Raw genomic sequence first — 20,321 nt, 5'->3', positions numbered from 1 at the left:
TTTAAGCTACAGGGTGCAGAGAAAAGTTTTAAACTCTGAAAAGATGCCAATAAGAGAATTGACACAACTGCTGGCGAGAGAGAAAGGACCATTTTGTTACTGGAAAGGCACTGGTTGATAATGCCAGTTGATGATAAAAATTAGCTAATTTTTGATGATTATTAAGTAGGGATTTTTGTAGACTGTTATAGATTATCATTGAATGTTTATTCGTTAACATATAATTTGCCATGATATTAACAATGAAATGATAACCTTAATTAGGATAAACAATCGGGCTGCAAATTGCAATTGAAATTTGGTGAGAAGACTTATAAGTCTTTTAAATTTGTGTTTAGATCCTGTTATGAAGGTATAAATAACTTGGATTAGAATGAGAGGTGATGTGACATAAATAGCAAACAATTGTTTTTTTTCCTGTCTTCTTTTAACTTCAAAAACAAAAGGGAAGGTTAATGTATACTTTGGTGATTATCAACTAGAAATGTCAATATTTTTTGGATTGTTTTAGATTTTAAATAGTCATTTTGTTAACACATATTAATAGATTGTTGTTTAGAGATTGTTGCTTTTTTGCGCCTGTGGAGAGGAGAAGTGAGAAAAATAGTAAATAACCTCTAGTTAACTATAATAATAATAAACATATGTTAGGGAGAGGAAATGTTAGATGTCCCATTAATTGACTTTTTTTAGAATATGTTATAAAGATGTAAAGATATGGCAGATTGATTGAGACTGGAGGAAGAAAAAAATGCCAGCAGGTGGCTATGTTCTTGAAATCTTAATTAAATGAAAATGGTGGTATGGTGATAGTAAAATATATAAATTTTAACATATACAATTCAAACTGAATGGAATATATGTGATTGTGGAAAGAATGCACGAAATGTACTTGTGACCAATGGATACGCTTTATACAAGATGTAATGAAAGATGATTCTTTTTTTTTTTTGGTCCTTTTTCTGTAATAAAACCAATAAAAAAAATTTCAAAAAAAAACCTATTTATTAAGGGAGGTCAAGTTTTTATATAGAGTCAGAAACAAATGATAGTATCATTATGATACATTCGGTATATGTGATGTGTCAGAAAGTAATAAATCAAATAATAAAAGACATTAATAAACATGAAAGAAGACAGACACTTAAAATTATGTTTCCTGTCCAAGCTTGCTTCTTTAACGTTTGCAACACTCATGGATTTCATAATATTTCCCCCTATTGTTTAGTTTTTGAATTGACTAGTTTTTGCATATTAAAAAATGTATTTGGCTATAAAGAAGAGATCGTTTCCTGAACTTCAAGAGGAGACACGGATGCCATGCTAAAATGCTGATATCACCTTTATTAAAAGGCTAATAATAAAGCTAAAATTCCGGGTCATAACATCATAATAAAATTCATAAATACAAATACTTTCAACATACAATAAATATTGCTTTGACTCAATTCAGTTTCTGATAATCCATACGCTGAAGGATACATACATGTAGTATATTGTGGGGAGAGGATTGTAATAGTAGTTTGCCATTGAATTCAGAGATGTTGTTTTCATTTTCCTTAACTTCATGATATTCTTCCCTTCAAATAATTTCTGATGTTTCTGATTATCACATTATGAGTTAACAATGTTATTGGAACGGGAATTTCTATCTCTAAGGGATGCTGTTGTAAGGGACAATATCATATGACTGCATTGTTTAGCAACAACAATCTCGAAAGTCCCCATTGCCATTATTAACTGAATGCAGATCATTAAGCAAGAAGCTACTTACAACTTCCTGATGGCTTCCAATAAACAAAGTCAGTGGGGAAACCAATAGGAAGTTGCAAGTTCCAGAGGTTTTGCAAACAGACCAGTTGACAGATTAGTGGCTGCTGCTTAGTGGTGCACTAAAGGAGCCATGCACAAGTGGCCAGCATGGCATGGCTAGGGGTGGCTGCTGCCAGGATGGGGTGGGTATGCAAGTAGTGCAAACACCGAAGGGTTGCTGTTGGGTGGAGAAGGTGCATGCGTGTCCATTACAGTCCTTGCAGCTTTGATACTATAAATAGAAATATTCTGTCGAAGAAATGGGCCAGTTTAAATATGGAACCCATCCTCTTACTTTTGGTTAATGTCCTTACTCAAACACTAATCTGAAAGAGCCTTGGTTTTCTGAGGAAGGGTAGGAAATGAAACACAAGAAAAGATGCCTGGGTGTAGCAGGAAGAGGGAGTGGCCTTGAAGGATAGGAGGAAGAACTGCTATTCCTTCTCATCAAGACTTTTGATGTATGAATTATAAAAATGTCATTTCAGTCATTTATTAAAAAAATATTTTTCCTTAAAACACACTAGAATAGAGTTTTTGTTGTAAAGCATAATTTCTATTTTTAATTGTATAAATCTGAAAAATTAAATTAATCTGGGGTAACTGCTGTTATTTCTTGCTCTAGGAATCACATTTTGAACCCAGGCACATCATTAGAGGTTTCATTTTCAAGAATTTTATAGTGAGGCTGTGAATGATGTAAAATATATAGATTGGATGTGAAAAAAATGCAAAATGCAAATATGCAACTAAATGCTCAAGGAAAATATAAGCAGCCCAAAGCAATAAAATGCAATAGCCAAGAACAGAAAATGCATTTTATTTAACATAATATTTTAAACATTACAGTTTCCATGTTTACATAATAGAATGTACGTTTCTTACAAACAATGTAATATAGCTTCTGATATAATTTTTTGGAATTTTTATGTGTGTAAAATATCCTTTCTACTCAAATTGTTTGTTAGTTTACTTTAGATGTCCAAAATATGCATGGCTAGTCCATCCTTGTCCAATCTTATTGGACTTATTTTTTAAATTAAACTCTCTTTTTCATGAATTCTTATAAATATGGCCTGCCCTAGATAGCTGCAACTAGACATGGTCAAGAACCACATTAAACCTTTAAAAATATATAGATTCTTAAAATATTTATTATACTTTCCCCCAACATAGAGACTTTGGATTTTAGTTCCTGTAAATCAGCATCGACTCTGAATGGCATCATATTCTTTTGAATATTTCAAGTCAAATCAGCTTGAAAGCCAATGTTGAAACATATTAATAGCAACCACTTACATGTTTGAGAATGTTAAGGACAGATATTTTCCTGATTCACATAAACTTCCTTGTCAGTAATTAGACTTGCCCATTTTAAAAAAGAAATATTTTGTACATTTGGTTTTTTATAAATATCTGTAATCTAATTCTAACCAAGGGCCAACTTGGAAGTAAGTTTGGTGAAAGTTATAAGCATTTAATTTTCAGCCATGCGTTTTCTTTTGTTTTAATAAAATAGATATTACAGCACTTCATTGGATGAAAATAGAAAAGATATTCAATATTTGCCAGTTAAAAATCTAATTGTTTAGCATGTCATTGGAATTAATAGAATCATTCATTTCTGTGCAACGACTGAAGAACTTTACATCTGAATTCTAAATGCACTGTTTCAATTGTCCAAGATGACTGGGACATTTTTTTAAAAAAATTACACCTTTTTGCTTTTACCTATATTTCTACATATTCATTTATATATTCCAAAGATTTATATAACCATCCAACAAACTCTGGATGACTCACAGTAACAACAACAATTGTAATAAAAACATTATCAGATTTTAAACCAAAAAGCACATTCTCCATTATATCCAATGATACAGTCCCCAGGCTCCAACCTCACCCTGTCCAACCCTTAGAGGAAGAATGGGCCATTCTTCTCTTCTTATCTCCCAACAGCTCCCCAGGTTACCTTTCACTACTGGAACAGTTTTTCCCATCCTCCAGAGAAGTCTGATATGTGGCGAGGGGAGGGGGGAAGCAGGCTATAGGAGAAAGAAATATTCCTGATTCTGCTAATAGAAACTTTCATTTCTGGAAAACCTTGGATTTCACCCTTGACTTAGAATTATTATTCAGTAAATGGTCAAATATTATTTACTGTATATCAAATAAATACAGCTAGTCCTTGACTTATGACTACAATTGATCCCCAAATTTATGTTGTTAAGTTAGACAATTTATGTTGTTAAGTGAATTTTGCTCCATTTTATGAGCTTTCTGGCCCAGTTACATGAATCACTGCAGTTCTTAAGTTAACAACACGGTTGTTAAGTGAACCTGGTTTCCACACTGACTTTGCTTGTGAGAAGATCGTGAAAGGTGATTATGTGACCCAGGACACTGCAATAAATATGAGTCAGTTGCCAAACATCTGAATTTTGATCACGTGGCAATGGGGATGCTACAACGGTTGTAAGTGTGGAAAACGGTCATAAGTCACTTTTTCAGTATTGCTGTAACTTGGAATGGACTCTAACCAAACTATTGTAAGTCAAGGACTACCTGTATACAAATGCAGTTAACATACATTAGTAAATGGGAATGTTACAGCATCCTGGATTTGTGTTAATATATCAGCCTTATCAGATAGACTAGAAAACACAACCAGATCAACTAATTCTACTTTATTGCTAGACTACATTAACAGAAACTTGCAAGTTTGAAAATACAGTTCTCCTCCCACCTCCTTTAGCCCCTAGAAATAGGAAGGATCTCTTCTAAGCTTCTTACCCCACCTTACCGCTGCAGACTATGATGTCTCTTATCTGACCATTCTCTAGGCAGCATCTCTTTGCCCTCTCTCCCAGGATCTTTACCACATATCATTACATAACATTATTAGTAACAGTGGTGGAAATTGTTTGTTGATAAAAACAACAAAATACTGATACATTCAAAAGGGTAATGTTATTAGAGGAAATGTGATCTTCAACCTTAAAGGCAAATATTATGCAATTTAATTAGGAAATAAGACAATTAAATATAAGACTTGTTTCTTAGCCAATGAACCCAGGATTGGTGTGCAAAATAGTGTAGCCAAAACCATTTTAGCTAAATCAATGTTTCTCAACTTTAAGATGGTGGACTTCAGCTCCCAGAAATCCCCAGCCAGCATAGCCATAGCTAAGCATTCTAGGAATTAATATCCAAACATTCTACCTGTGCAGAGACTGGGAAACATCAGGCTAAATGAACTATGAAATCTCTAAGAAAAAAAATATTATAGATTTTTGCCTGTTGCCTAGTTGAAGATAATTTTGACATATTTCCTCACCAAAACCATCAACCCCCAGTTCAGAAGGGTTTCAGCCATCAGGGCATTTTTCATCCATGGATCTCTCCAGTGCATTCCAATAGATCTTCAGCTCATGAGGTAGCACAAAATGGCTCGTCACAATTTTCTTAAAGTGGCAAGGTGAAAATTCAAGCCTTTCAGGGAAGAAGGTTTGCTTGGAATGGAGGTTTTCCAATTTGATATCAAGTTCAGCAAGGCACAAGCCTATGAATACATCCTCCAGCTTAATAAAGGGAATATTGCCAGAAATTCTATATACCAGACTGGCAACATCTGCTGAGAAAACATAGCCAGTTCCTGAACAAAAAGGAGGGTATGCGTTTCTTGGATATTCATATTTACTCACATACCATTTACTGGATATTTTCCGTATTGGATGCTCATTTAGTTTTAAAAAGCCAGTGAAGAATCTGGTATTCTGGTTTCTTTTTAGGAGGAGTTTGGTCAGATAGTAAGTATTTACAAACACATCTGAGTCTGTTTTCATTACAAAGCTAGGCTCTGAGCAGAATTTGTGAATCCATTCAATGCCCATCATAGTTTTTAATGTTAAATTATGATAAGCATCTATAAAATTCTTCTGGATGATGTCCCCATATTTCAGACTCTCGTTAATCACAGCAACCTGTTCTTCAGGATTCAATGTAGTTCCCAAAAGAAAATGGGTTACAATTAATTTATTTGCTATTAATTTTTTTTTGCCCCAGGTCTCACGGATTATTACACGAACTTTTAAATCAGTAGGAGAGGAAGTTACTAGAATGACCAGAAATGGAGGGTTCTGGCTACAATCTGAATGAGGTACCAACAAAAAATGCCCATGCCTTGTTTTAAAAACATGTCCTCAGTTTTAGTCTGAAAAACTTGCATACTCCAACTGAAGTCCACATGATCAAAAAACATAAGCCAGCAAAGACCAGTATGATTGTCAACAAAAGTATTTGTTTGAGTCTTTTGGAAGCCATCTAGGGGAAAAAAGGGAAAAAAAGGGCTACATCGAAAAGATGAATTCCTTGCATTGATATAAAAAGAAGGATGAGCAAAGCTGATGCTGAACTACAATTCTGTATATAATCAGACAATAACCAACAATGTAGTATGCTGAGAATATATGCTTAGGAATATTTGGACACTCACTGATTCTCCCCTGCATTAGGTCCTTCAATTAATAAAAATGTGTATCCCTTTTATCTGAGCCAAGTGTTTTCCCTGCAGATTTGGGTGTAGAACAAATTGAGGACTGATTTTGGCAAATAAGGAGCAATCAGCAAGGAATTTACACAAAAGCAAATTGAAGGAAAAGCAAACATACCCTATGAAGAAAAAGTGCTACATAAGCAAAAGAAATAAAAGAATGCTGCATTATGTAAAACCCAGTACCTGTCGGACAAAGTACTTCTTCAGGAATTCTTATTTCTTCAACATGCCTATAGAAAAATAATAATAGTGTCAGGCCTGCATTTATATTCCTTTTAGAATTTTGGCCTGCCACACTTTCTCTTATTTCATTACGCTGTTTCTTTAAGTATAGTTGATGGGAGTGTGGAATAGAAGGAGTGAGATTGTGGAATGTATTATTTTCATTCTTTACTAGAAGTCAAGGTCATCCTTTGTCTCCACACTTTCACACCTGACCGGAAGCAGCTGGGTGGAGACACCAGCGTGGAAGAAGAAGATTGGACCATGTGAAGATTGGACTGTGGGAACAAGATCATGAACTTTTAACTGGATGGGATTCTGATGTAACTTCCAGAGTTGGAATCCCACAGCACGATGCCAACATGCCTGTCTTATTAAATTGGAACTTTAAGCATAGTTTTGCCTTCGACTCTGATTTAATTCTGCATGGTATTTGGAATGCTGACAAATAGTTCTCAAACACAAGAACAAGCTGATATATTGTTTGAATATTTAGACCTTGAATATCAATTTTATTTTATTTTATTCTATTTCTCATCAATATGGCCAAGAGAAAAATTAAAAGGTACCACTTCAGAGATACAGCTTATAGTTTTTAGGCATGCAGTAATTTTAGAAAATTACTATTTCATATATCCAGCACTCATTTATCTGGCAGATCCAAAAGCATCCTGGCTATTAGAAAATAAAGGTAGACGACTTCTGGCTGATGTTGCAGCGAGATCAGACATGAGGAGAGGATCGCTGTGCTCCTGCACCACATTCTCCCCATTGGAGGGCTCTGAAAGGAGCTAAAGCCACCCTGTAGGGGTGGTGAAGAAAACAGGGGTCTCACTGTAGGTCGCAGAGAGCCACAACTCTTCCGCTCAACTCAGGGCTTTTTCTCTCTTATCCACAACAAGGAGAAGAGGCAGCCATCATGGCTGCCATGAAGCTGGGACAGCCGAGGCAACAAAAAAAAGTGCAGGAGCAGTGTTGATGGACAGTGATTGGAGTTGGGTGAGAAGAGTCCCTTTTTCTTTAGAGCCTAACCTTAAAAAGAACAAAAAGAGCGAATCTAGAAAAAGAGACTCTTTGAATTGTTTGCTAAAGCAGCAAACAATTATACAGAAGAAAACTCTAGACCTGAAAGAAAGGAACTAAGGGGAGAAAAACTATTTAAAACATAGAAAATTGGACTTTCAAACTGAGTAGGCATTGTTTTGGAAAGGCATTTTAAAATGCTGGAACTATCTACTTAAATAACTGACTTTGCTTCTATAAATTGAATTAAAATTGGATTAAATAACTTATGAAACAACCCTGAAACCTAAGAGCACCATCTACTGATGAATGGAAAATATATTTTACCCCTACAGCCTGGGAAAGTTTGTGATAAGAGAAATAAACAAGAGCCATCTGAAGGATTGTGGTGATACTTACTATTCTATAATTATTTATTTTATGATTACTGGAAACTCAACTGTGGGAATAAGGAAGACACTTAAATAAAGTGATTTTTGATGTTTGGAAAGCTTCCTGGACTATTTAAATGGCACTGAATGAATAAGTTTGGAATATAAAGAATTTTGAGTATTGTACTTCCTGAGGAGCAATATTAGGCTTGAATATATTGTATTTGGACTATTGAGTAAAAGAAGGAGTTATTAAAATAAGACATATCAACAGAAAACAAATAGAGGAAAAGACAGAACAGAAAAAACAGGAAATAAAGCAACAAGATGAAAAGGAGAAGATAATAAAGATAATAATGATGATGAAATAAACCAAGGGGAAAGTACTTTGAGAGATTGAAAAATAGAATTGGCTAAGCAGGAAGATACTTTTGAAAGGGAGATAGGAGCCTGGGTGGATACTCTGGAAGCCGGGCAGCATAGGAGGATAGAGATGAGAGAAATGTTTAGTGTCAGTGTTCCAAATATCATCCAAATTAAATCAGAGTTCAAGGCAGAGCTTTCCTCAAAATTCCAATTTATTAAGAGAGACATGCTGGTACATCTGTGGGAAACCCAAATCTGAAAGCTTCCTGGGTTTCACCCAGTTGAAAGTTCATGATCTTGCCCCACACCCACAAGTCCATCACATGGTCTAATCTTCCACTGCCACACTGGCATTTCCATCCATCTAGTTCTGGTCAGGTGCAGAGGTGCGGAGACAAAGAATGATCTTGGGCTTTTAGAAAGGAATGTGTGTTTTTTTTCTGACAACAACATATTCTGCTCCTTATTATTCCCCCTCCCAATTCCCCACTAATGAAACAGCATAGTAAAATAAGAGAGTGTGTGGCAGGCAAAAAATCCTAAAAGGAATATGACTGCATATTTCTAGCTTAGCATGCATATGTATAAGACTTGATAACAGTTATGAAATAAAGTATATGTGAAAGCTGAAGCTTAGTTAGTTCTGTATGAACAAAAATAAAAAAGGTATTGACTTGGCAATAAATTGATGATTCAAACTGAAGCCGAATGATGTAGATGAAATTTGAAGGGCTTTCTTGTCGCTGTTACAGTAACAAAACAAGCAATCGTTTCACATTATAAGTTTGCCCCAAGCTTCAAGATAATAAAAATTTGGTTTCAGTATGATTACGGTAACTAAAGCTGAACATGTATTGGGCAAAATATCCATATCAGGGCCCTGATATAAGCTCCTAAAGATTCTAGAACAATAAAAATTCATAGTTCCAGAATGAAAGAGAAATGAAATAAATTCATAATATTACTCCCACTTCCCCTAGTGCTGGTCATTTGATTTCACACACACACACACACACACACACACACACACACACACACTTATGAAATGACATTTTCTGATTACAAAGACCTCATTTTTCTGTTGCATTTAAAAGCATTTTCAAATTGTGCTGGAAATTTATTTGCATATTTAGAACTAGGTGTTTTCTTAATACTTCTAGCCATTATTGCCCTACGGCTGGGTAATTAAGCAGGGCATATATATTTCAATCATCGTTTACAGATAAGTACCAGAAACAAGATAATGAAGCTCTGTATTTGGTGGGAAAAGAAAGAATGGTTAGACCCCAGGAGCCAGAGATGGTGTAAAATAAGGGTTCCCACAAATGAGAAATCAGTCCATCCATGTGCCCTGTGCACTTGCAACATCATTCCCAAAGCAGACGTTGTCAGTTCAATGTCCATTGTGAGACTGGATGAATCTGCAGCTGTTTCTGAACCTTAAAGCTCTTGTTTTTACTTTCAGGTAAGGTTCCGTAATATGAAAGTTTTCTTGAACAAAATCATATTATTCTTTCAGTCAGTGATCTGTTGCCATAAAACCTAACTGCTAATGGGAAAAAAATTAAGTGAGGAGATGACAAATAAGATCTCTGCATGTGTTATAACAATCTGAGAATAGGCTATAATGCTCCATCATTGGCTCAAATTCATTTTTTAAAATACTTTGAATGTTTTAAAATTATATTTTAAAATTTGCATATTTTTAAATGTCCTGTTTACTTTTGGTGTCATATGGTCACACAAAATCAATAGCCTTTCAAGGTGGACAAGAAAAATACAGTAATTGGGTGATACACTTTACTTTTTGCACTATAAGACACTCCCCCTCCCCCCAAAAAAGTGGGTAGAAATGTCTGTGTGTCTTATAGCGCGAATAATGTGGTGGGAGAGACGGGGGTTGGGAACGCTGGAGCCTTTGCTGCTGATTGGTGGTTGGATCGGCCTCGCGCCATTCTGCCAATCAGCTGTTCTAGGTGGCAGGGATTGCCACCACTTAGCACCACCCATTCACCGATGCCACAGATCGCCGCTGTCCGTTTGCTACCACCAATATTGGTTTCTTCTATATGGGTCAGATCTAAGCACCTTGAGTTTGACATCCCTGTTCTAGGCCAAATTTAAGACTTATTTCACTTTACGTTTAAGATTTTTTTCTTCTTGCGAATGAAAAGGTTTCTAATATATGGAGATAAAGATAAGTGAAAAAGCAGCTTGCCATATTTCATCTCCTGGATGGGAGTTCTCTTCTCTCTTATAGCAATTCTGGCACCCAATTTTGTACTTGGTTGTTCAAACGTAGCGCTTAAAATATGTGCTACATACTCCTGTTGCCTACATACTCCTGTTACCTTGTTGAATGTACTGATGAGTATGACTGTTTGTCTCCCAGCTCAGCATCTAAGAAACCAAGAAAATATTTGAATTAACACCAGATATAATTCTATCCTTAGAAGAGAAAAAAATGCATTCATTCTTTGTTTGAGTTTACATACTCTTCCAACACATAAGTGGAAGTGACATACTTCCTTTTATGTTCTATTTTTCCTACATTTTTTGTTTGTTTTCTTTTTTTAAAATCTATAATGCAAGCCTGGCTAGAGAGGCATTTTGTTTCATTTATATTTTTGGTTTGTTTGCTAATCTTTCCCATCCTACAATTTAGACAAGTGTTTTCAGCTGGATACAGGGGAAAAAGAGAAATGTGTTTGGTTCATACTATGCAGCAATATAAACTTACCTAATTTGTGCTTTCCCAAACTCTGTACAAACCAGAACACAGCTTTGATCTAAAACCCCCAATATTCTGAATCATGTGATACAGTTTGAAGTTCAAAAAACATATTCAATAATATATGTTAGAAAAAACTGCATACAAAAAAATCCTAATATAATAAAATGCCTAAAAAGACGTATAGCAGGAAGATACATTTATTTATTTATTAGGGGAAAATATCTGCTAAAATATATTAGAAGAAATACACACACATTAAATAAAACTTTTGATGCAGATCTTTTTAATATCAGACTGGTAAAAAAATAGCTCAATACCAAATAATTAAAAAAAAACAGGAAAAAAAGCTTAGCAAAATGGATATTGATAGATTCACTCATTCCAATTTAAGGAACAAAGAAGTAATTATAATTCTACAGACTAAATTGCACTCCAGATTGCAAATTATACTTTCCCAAAGGCAAATTAGATACATTTTTACTGTGTAAAAAGCAATCTAGAAAGCCTGAGGAAGCTAGGCCCAATGGAACTTCAGGGGCAGAGATATTTCCCCCACCCCTTTGACCTAATCCCAAAGAAACGGTTAAAATATTTTTGTCATGTCCCTTATCATTTCCTCTTTTTAGCGAACATAAACAATTTCAGCAAGTTTATTTTAAAAAGCTAATGTGTTTCCAGGTATCTTTCAGAAGAGGCCAGAGGCCTTTAAAGGCTACCAGACACTTCCTCAGACATCTGCATGCCAAGTTCACACAATTTAACATAGGAACTTTTATATGAGTTACTTAGGTCATCCTGACATACCATAGCATATCAAAATTTATTTCTGACGGTTCCTGACTGCAGGAAGTAAAAATAATCAACTAAAGTTTTAGGAAGGCAGATTTCAATTGAATGTTAGAGGGGGAAATCCTAATTTTAAAGATCAATTTAATAATGGAAATAATTATCCAGGTGGTGGGTTTCTCTTCACTGCATTATCAAATATAAATTTATTGAATTTATATGGCTGCTCATCTCACACAAGGTGACTCTGGGCAGCATATGTGTTCAAGCCAATATAGCCAGGCATCCTTTAATTTAGATTCCTACACTGTATAAAAATTAGTCATGATGGCATAAAATAAATATTAAAAATATTTAATCTATTAAATCACTACATCATATGAAATTTCCGTAGCCTGATTTAAAATTCATGGAAAATATTGATTAGAGACCTGTGTCAACCCTGAAGCTGATCTGGCCAAACCATCTTGGAGCTTCAGTGCTGTCACACTGGAGCGAAGGATAGGGAGGGGGGATTAGACATAACTGGAGTTGTGTAGTCAAAATAAAATACTTTCTCTTGGGAACCAAGGATGTTCTCACCTGGTTGGAGGAAGGAGGAGTGATGTCACCAGACCAGCGGACGATGCCTTGATTGGGCCATGGAACTGATTGTTTGGGGTTGAGGGAAAAACTTTCACTTTTAATTAGGTAAAAACCAAGGGGCCCCTCGAGTTGGTTTTCATCAGATATGTGCCAATATGATATTTCCAATAAAGTTATTCTTTGAGGAATCCACCTGCCTCAGAGTTTTTGCTTGCATGGATCTATTATTTGGAACCCTTTAAGAAGAGATTGGACAATTATTTGTCTGAAATGGTAGAGGGTCTCCTATTTTAGACTAGAAGATGCCCAAAGTCCTTTTAACTTATTCTGGTTGTGTCTATTAAGTCTCCAGGGTCAAGCATGACTATGTTTTTACTTTCCTCCCCAGCTAAACTGCATTCTTCCTGGTTGGTTGGAGTCAAATTCCAATGGTTGCTAACTAGCCTGCTTCTGTTGATAAAGGCATATGTGGGCACAAAGACATCAGATGGGCACCAGGATAGTAAAGGCAGCAGCACCTTGATACCAACAAAATTCATTTCTTTATATATATTTATCAAATTTTATGCCTCTATTGATCAGAGGCACTTCACCTGGCACAGGCTCAATTTGATTACTGGATACTGGTAATATTCTGTTCTCTGAACTTCCAGGTGCTTCTCCAGACTCAAACTCTACTATATTGTCCATGCATGCATATAGTCCTGAGCAAAAGATTGAATTCTTGATTATATTTTGCTAAGCAGTATCTTTAGCAGATATAGGCACAGATAACAAAAATATTATAAAGATTATTCAGCAAAAGAACATATCCACATCATTTTTTTCCTTAATGCTTGCAAATATCTTAGATATTTCTATTCTGATCATTTAGAACAATCAAGTGAAATTCAGTGAATCATTTCTAAGTCTCTGTCCTTCCTGAGCAAAAAAGCAACCTCAGTTGGTTCACTCAAAAACCACTTTTCATTTTGTGAAGGTAGGATCAATATATACCTTGGAAAATTAAAACATTAGCCTTTCTTAAATGCATTGTGGAGATTCTGCTCCTATCTTACTTGATAATTATGCCCTTTAAACAGGATCAACTCTGATCAGAAAATGTGAAAAGCTGGGGGACTTAGGTGTTTCCTAGGCAGACAGGAAGACAAAGTTTTGTGCATTTGCATAATTTACAGGAGAGAATGTTTCCCGGGTTCAGCTTCTGAATTCTCCAATAATCATCCAGAAACTGCAACACTTTTGGACAAAAGACCTTTGTCCTCTCCTGGGGTTGATTCATTAGTCGTTTTCCCATTATCCGAGCATTTGAGCTGTTCTTTTGAAGAAAGCTGGCATATTAATTCCTTTCATTTTTTGCAGCATTTTTTTAAAAAGGCCCGCGTAAATCAGGTTTCCTTTGAATCAAAGCATGATTCAGCTTTTTATACACATGAAAACAGAAGAGACCAGGCTTTGAAATATCCCACCGTCCCTCAAAACAAATCCCGAGGTTCCTTCTCTTTCCTTCCCTTTATCCAACGCGGCCCCCAATCCCCTCCCGGTTCTTTTAGCTATGCTGTATAAAATATCAAATCAATAGTCTCGAATTTTTCTCCGAAGGGGGAAAAAATCCCTGAAAAACCAGGGGGGAAAAAACATTTCTAACATTCAGTTCCTGGAGCTCCGGGTGCCATCCCGGGGCCAATTCCATCTGGAACAGCCCTTTAAACTGATTGGATTCGGAAGACAAATCCTCTCCGTCCAGACAATGAAATCGCGCCTATTACCCGCACTGTCTGTAGACCCTGGTAGCAGCTCCTGCCGCGGCGACGTCTGACTGGCAGCAAAAGAGGAGTTAGGAACTGCCTGTAAATATTCTCACTTCATATTCAAGAGAAAAAGAGATTAAGACGACCCACCTTTAGCTATTACCAGGCAATATTCCACGATTTTCCTCCAGAGCATCTTCGTAGCCCTGCATTTCTCTAGAAGTCGAGACTTGAGGAAACAGGAGTCGGGTTACTCTGTAAATCACTTTCTGTGCATATTCGTGCCTCACCTCCAGTCTTAAAGACGTCCCCGGAGCAATATACGGTACTAAATCAAAATCTCATCGACCACCTTTTAAAGAACCCAAGCCGTGAGGTCATCATTTATGACTAACCGAGCCATAAACAAAAGGAGGAAAAATAGAGGTTCCGTTGACAGTTGTCTAGGCAAGAACCGTAAGAGAGACATTCGGGTCGCTGACGAGAATGAAAAACGCTCGATCGCAGCAAGTGTAGCTTATTTCAAAGGAGGCTGAGACATTTTTTTAAAAAACTCCTGAACATTGAAGCTTTCTCAGTAGCGGATGAATTGCAATTCCCTCCCCCCAGAACCAGCTCACAGACCAAGCGCTTCTTGGAGGTTCTCGGATGAATAGAAGGTGCTTTGGGGTGGGTGGAGTAATACCTGGTTACTATAACTGAATTCTGGGCTAGCAGATTAACTGATGCCCTGGAGATGTCATAAACTACATTAGAGGAGCAAGACCTGTCATAAAGGAAATGCCCACCAAGACTTTAGTTTGGTCGATTTATACTGGCCTTCCGGTGGCGTTGGGGGAGGGGAGACCTGTTTGAGAGAAAGTATGTATTTGATGATTAAAATTTCACTCCTTTTCCTGTGCATTGTTTTGTTTTATACATTATATTGGTTTTGCTTTTTCCAAAGGCAAAGCAAGTGAATGGAACGCCTGCGCCCTCAGCGGAGCACGAGAAGAGGAGAGCGGAGGGAAGTAAAGAGAAAGAAGTCTAAGATGCGAGGAAAGTCAGCTGGAGCCACAAGGTCTATAAGGCAAGAAGAAAGGGGAAAACACGTGGTGGTCTGAAGGCGCGTAGCAAGAGAGAGATTCTGCTTGGAAGGAGGAGAATAATAGAAAAGCAAAGATCAGGGGAGGAGTGAGGGAAGCATTCAAGTGAAAATTTCTACTCGATGAGGATGGTGATTTTGTATGCGGTGTTTTGTGTTTACCTGGAGGAGTTAGAGATTTTCGCCCTTGTAACCTTTTGCACATCAGCAACTTGGAAGCAGCTACCACATCAATTTTATTTTAGCTTACCTACTGTAGGTCCGGGGACAAACCACTCCTAATTCAAGCATCAAATTAGCAGAGGACGAGTCTCCTTGAAGTCAGGCTAATAAAACCTTTGAAGAAATTTTCTCCAAAGGACCTCATTTTTTGCAAACAACCCAATATCCCATGGCTTATATTGGTCAGGAGACAATAATATACCCTCTTTTTCTGCTTTCTGTTTTTCTGAGAACCACAGTTGGAATTACATAGAGAATTTGCTTCAAACTTAAGTAACATACAAATTTTCACTACTAATGAAAAAGTTGCAAATTTTTTCAGCAAACTAATGCATATTTTTCCATAATTACGATATGAATGAGCCAGAGGGATTTGAGGATTCACAAAGATCTAATAAAGAGGTTTAGCCCTAGCCAAACTGATTCCATTGTTAAGATGCAATGTTAGCTGAAATAGCACGGAATAGATATATAAACTGTTGTATGCTTATGTGGGTGCAAAAGGGCAAATCCTATATAGTGAAACAACACACTGTGCTCCAAAGCATCTATTGTAGATAATGGAATAGGCCAAGATAAACTTGATGGATTTTCCACATCAGCTATGGATTAGCCAGCACATTAGTAATCCTTCCTGTGAAGCTAGTTTATGTGCATATTTAGGATTTTTCACTTGGGAATGTTAACATTTGAAGTATGACCAATACTATGGAAACTCTTAACTCTTGGGATACTTGTAATCCATGTATAGATAGTGGAGGAATGGATCTGAACCTCATCACCCAGGTGACAGAGAAGATAGAGAAGGACAGGAGGGATTTTCTTTAGGTCTAGCAGTATTTCTGCAATATCTCTTGATGTAAAAGAATGGGGCTGATTTCACCAAAATATATAAAAGGAAATCTTATGATATTTGTAATGGTTTCTGTCCACTTTTTTTGTTTCACCTTTGGTAAATAGACAAGCTGGATTCCAAAGCACTAAATATATCAATGCAGCAGTTCATAATTCCTGTGTAATTTTATTTATAGTTCAAATTGAAAGCCCAGTTAAAAGCAGTTGAAACTGGGAATGATAAGAAAGGAGTGTCTTTGGATACAATATTGTCTGAAACAGATACACAATGAGAGAACAAGTGAATCTGCTCTGGGAACTTGACCTCAGGTTTGAGCCTACACTGTAGTGTAGTAAGTCACTTTGAAGTAATGTTTATCACAGGGGTGTGAAACTCACTTCGTCACGGCAGTGTCACCTGACATATTGGGACTTTTTTCCCTTTCGCTAAACTGGGTGTGGGCTTGGCCAGCATGTGAGGCATTCGGCCCACGGGACAGAAGTTTGACAACCCTGATCTATCACATCAGAAACCAAGAGACTGTGAATTCTAGTCCTGTTAGGCACAAAGCCAGCTGGATAAACTTCGGCCAGTTTCTTTTATTCACTCCTGGGAAGGGGAGAGTGGCAAACCACTTTTGAAAAACCTTGCCAAGAAAATTGCAGGGACTTGTCCAGGCAGTTTGAACAGAAGAAAAAAGTATTAAGAGTATGGAGTTGCTTGTATTTCTTACCCATAGTGCATTGATGGACTATGCAGTGGTAATGTTTAAGGTGACTTGCTCTTGGTTAGGAGGACTTGGATGAGAAGGCCTACCTCAGACATCTGTGGCCATTAGGCTCATAAAGTCATGTTTGCTGAAGTCTTAACTCTTCAGGGATGGAGTCTAAAATGGTGACTGGAACATCTTGCAACATTATCTGGGACTCCTTATAGTAGACTGTGGACTCTATTGAAGTAGAAAAGCCATATTTCCATACCAATACCTAGAAAGCAATACTGCCTAAAGCATAGCTTGAACAGATGGAAGATCCGTAAGAATGTGTGGAAAAATAAACAGTCAATGACTGGGTAATATTTATTAGGACAATCTTGCTGGACAATTTAAGTTCAACAATCACTGAATAATTGTAGAGAGTTCTGGTGAGTCATAAATGGTCATCATAAAAATAACAATTGAATTTAGAAACAAAGAATTAGATTTTTTCCATTGGTGATTCTATACATTTAGGATTTAGCATTTTAAAATAATAAAAGCCATAAATAGAATTGTGGAAAAATGGAAAGTTTATTGGGTTGTCAAGGGAAAGGCTAAGGGAAGTGCATCCATAGCATGAAAAAAGGGATGGGCTCCATCTTTTCCCAGAAGGACTAAAAACATGTCTCATGTAGAACCTTGAAAATTCTCACCAGTTTATCCATATCTGTGGCCATAATGTTGAACTAAATGGACCAGTGGGCTCATTTGGTAAAAGGCACTATATTTGTATGATGCCTTGTTTTTGAAAAATGATTTTGTATTATGGGTTTTAGACAAGTTTTCTGCCTCATTCCAAACTCTAATATTTTATTCGCCATCTATTTTATTTAGCATTTCTACAATGTTTAGTTCTAGAAATTTTAGTGATTTAGCCCATCTCCTTTCATAATAATTATTTTTGTTTGAAATTTTTGTATCACTGCAAGAATTCCTTTTGTGTTTATCAAAGGTAGGAGATTTTTTGAGAAAGAGGGAGAGACCAAAAACCTCTATCTACAGGTAACACAGCAAACATGTTAACTCAGTGTGTAACAACTGTAAATAATGAACTTCATGTGACATACAGTAATAGAAAAACTACTGGAAAACAGTACTGCCAACATTGGTGTATCTGTGTTTATACCAGCATATACCAACATCTCAAGAATGGAAAAAGTCAAAATGACTTAAGTTAAAATTAATGCAGTTGGATTTAGATCAGGCAGCAAGAATCAAAACTGTTAAGCTACTGAAGCTAAACTTCCTTAAATTTTTGGTGAAGAAAGAATCATCCATAGATGTAGAAAATACATTGTCCTCACAAATTTCAAACAGAATTTCTTCAAGGTCTTTCTTAAAAATAACCACTTTCAGTTTTGCAATTGCTTAAGGGAAAATGGTTCTGCTTAAGGTCAGCCCAAAGAATTATCTCAGTAATATTCTGGGTTATATAAATACTAAGTATTAAATATTTGGGAGAATAATGTACCTTAAGTGTGGTTCAGATTTGTCTAGTGTGATTGCATAAATGTTACAATTCTTTACTGAATTGTGTGTTGTGATGGTGGCTTACCTCCTCTCCTCTGTACCAACCGCTGCCTTCAAATGAATAAAGTAAGACTGCATCCTCCAGATACTGCACATACCAAATATACAAATTTATGGAATCATTTTCAAAAGAAGGGGAAAAACAATCGCAAGGAGCTATTGTATTGGAACTACAGTGACTACAATATTGAATTTTTAAAACCACGTTGATAAATGCTCCTGTTCAAGGGGATTCTGAGAAGGCATGGCCAAAGTAGTTCTTTAGATCCTGTCCAGGTATCAATATTACTTGATATCTTTGAAAGCTATGCATTTCCGATTCTCCAGTGCTAGTTCATGCATCTAGCAACATGGCTTTAATGATTCTAATAGCAAGCATGGTAACGGTAATCTCACAGCAAATTTATTTTGCTCTTCTTCATTTATTATGTCATAATAAACTTATTTCCCTGAAGTTACAGAACACTGATGAATATGGGGATAAAAGAGCCTTGGTATATTTAGCTTTCCAAAAAAAAGTGAATTGTAGGGATAACTCTATTGCTAAAACAATTTCTCCCCAATCTGGTGCTCTCCTCATCACTTGGTATGAGAATTCCAGAATTCTGAAGTTGGGAATTTTAGGAACTTCATTCCGAACTCTTTGAAGACATGAGGATGATGAAGAATATTTACATAAGTATATTTCATTTGCTCTTTTATGTACTCCAGCAACATTCTCCATGGCATTCTACTATTTTAAAAAATCCAGAGAGCTTTTAAAAGGCATAGGCACTGCAATAACAAACTATTTTAGTTTATTATAGTTTTCAAATGGTTACATTTTACATTTCCTTCAAGTGTGAATAAATTTAGTGCTTTCCATTGAAAAAGTTCCCTTAATATTTTTCTTTCGCAAATCTTTGACATATGAAATAAACAAAAACAGAGGCAGCTGGATAGAAAAGTTATTTTTAAGTACACTGAGATTTCTAGCAGCTTTTACATGATACAAAGGGGAGGGGGATAAATAAATAACATAAGGTGCAATCCTTGCAGGTAATGGACTTGCTAATTAAACCTTCACTCAAAAACAGGCTAATGCACATCCCTCCAGAAAGAGACCAATTTAGAAGTTGGTTGGTGGGTACATGGTGGATTTGATGTTTAATGGATAAAACCCTAACACTGTGTCTCTAGCAGAATGGAAATCTATAGGTCTCCAGATGTTGATGAACTACGACTCCAACAGCCCCAGCCAGCATGGCTAATGGCAGCTGCAATTCACCAACATCGGGGCAACCACAGTTCCTGCACCCTCAATGTATATAAGCAGTCCTACAGCAATTTGAATGTTCCTTCACATTTTTTCAACAATTTATTAAGCTAATTACAGAGAGTGTATAGATATTAGAACAATTGTGCTTATCTAGTTCCTGATGTAAACAGTAGCAGTTCTGATTGCTTTCAACCTAATATTCTTTTGCTAGGGAAATTATACATTCTAGATGTGTCCTGATGACTACAATGACTCCCAATGGCTAAAATAGAAACTACATGTAGAGTTAATTATAGTATGTTGCGGCTCTATTTCTTTTCACTTATTCTCAAGTCAGTAAGCAAAATCAAGATAAGTAATGCAGCACATGGGTTTGGGAGGACTACCTCTTCCCTTTTTTACTGTTTCATTTTCAACTTCCTTCCCCCCC

At 36.3% G+C, this 20,321-nt stretch overlaps 1 protein-coding gene across 1 annotated transcript; it reads right to left on the bottom strand.

Annotated features, from left to right (window-relative positions):
* Positions 1–5,180: 5,180 nt before the first annotated feature.
* On the bottom strand, positions 5,181–13,144 carry B3GALT5 (beta-1,3-galactosyltransferase 5). Its single transcript, XM_032220374.1, has 2 exons — positions 13,048–13,144; positions 5,181–6,013 (listed from the first exon to the last, which is right to left on the bottom strand). The coding sequence occupies exons 1-2, from the start codon at positions 13,142–13,144 to the stop codon at positions 5,181–5,183; spliced, it is 930 nt and encodes a 309-aa protein (XP_032076265.1).
* Between the last annotated feature and the right edge of the window lie 7,177 nt (positions 13,145–20,321).

Source organism: Thamnophis elegans, chromosome 6 (genome assembly GCF_009769535.1).
Source record: "Thamnophis elegans isolate rThaEle1 chromosome 6, rThaEle1.pri, whole genome shotgun sequence".
Taxonomy (NCBI): domain Eukaryota; kingdom Metazoa; phylum Chordata; class Lepidosauria; order Squamata; family Colubridae; genus Thamnophis; species Thamnophis elegans.
Note: the sequence above shows the minus strand (reverse complement) of the source record. Positions and strands in the feature narration are given on the sequence as shown.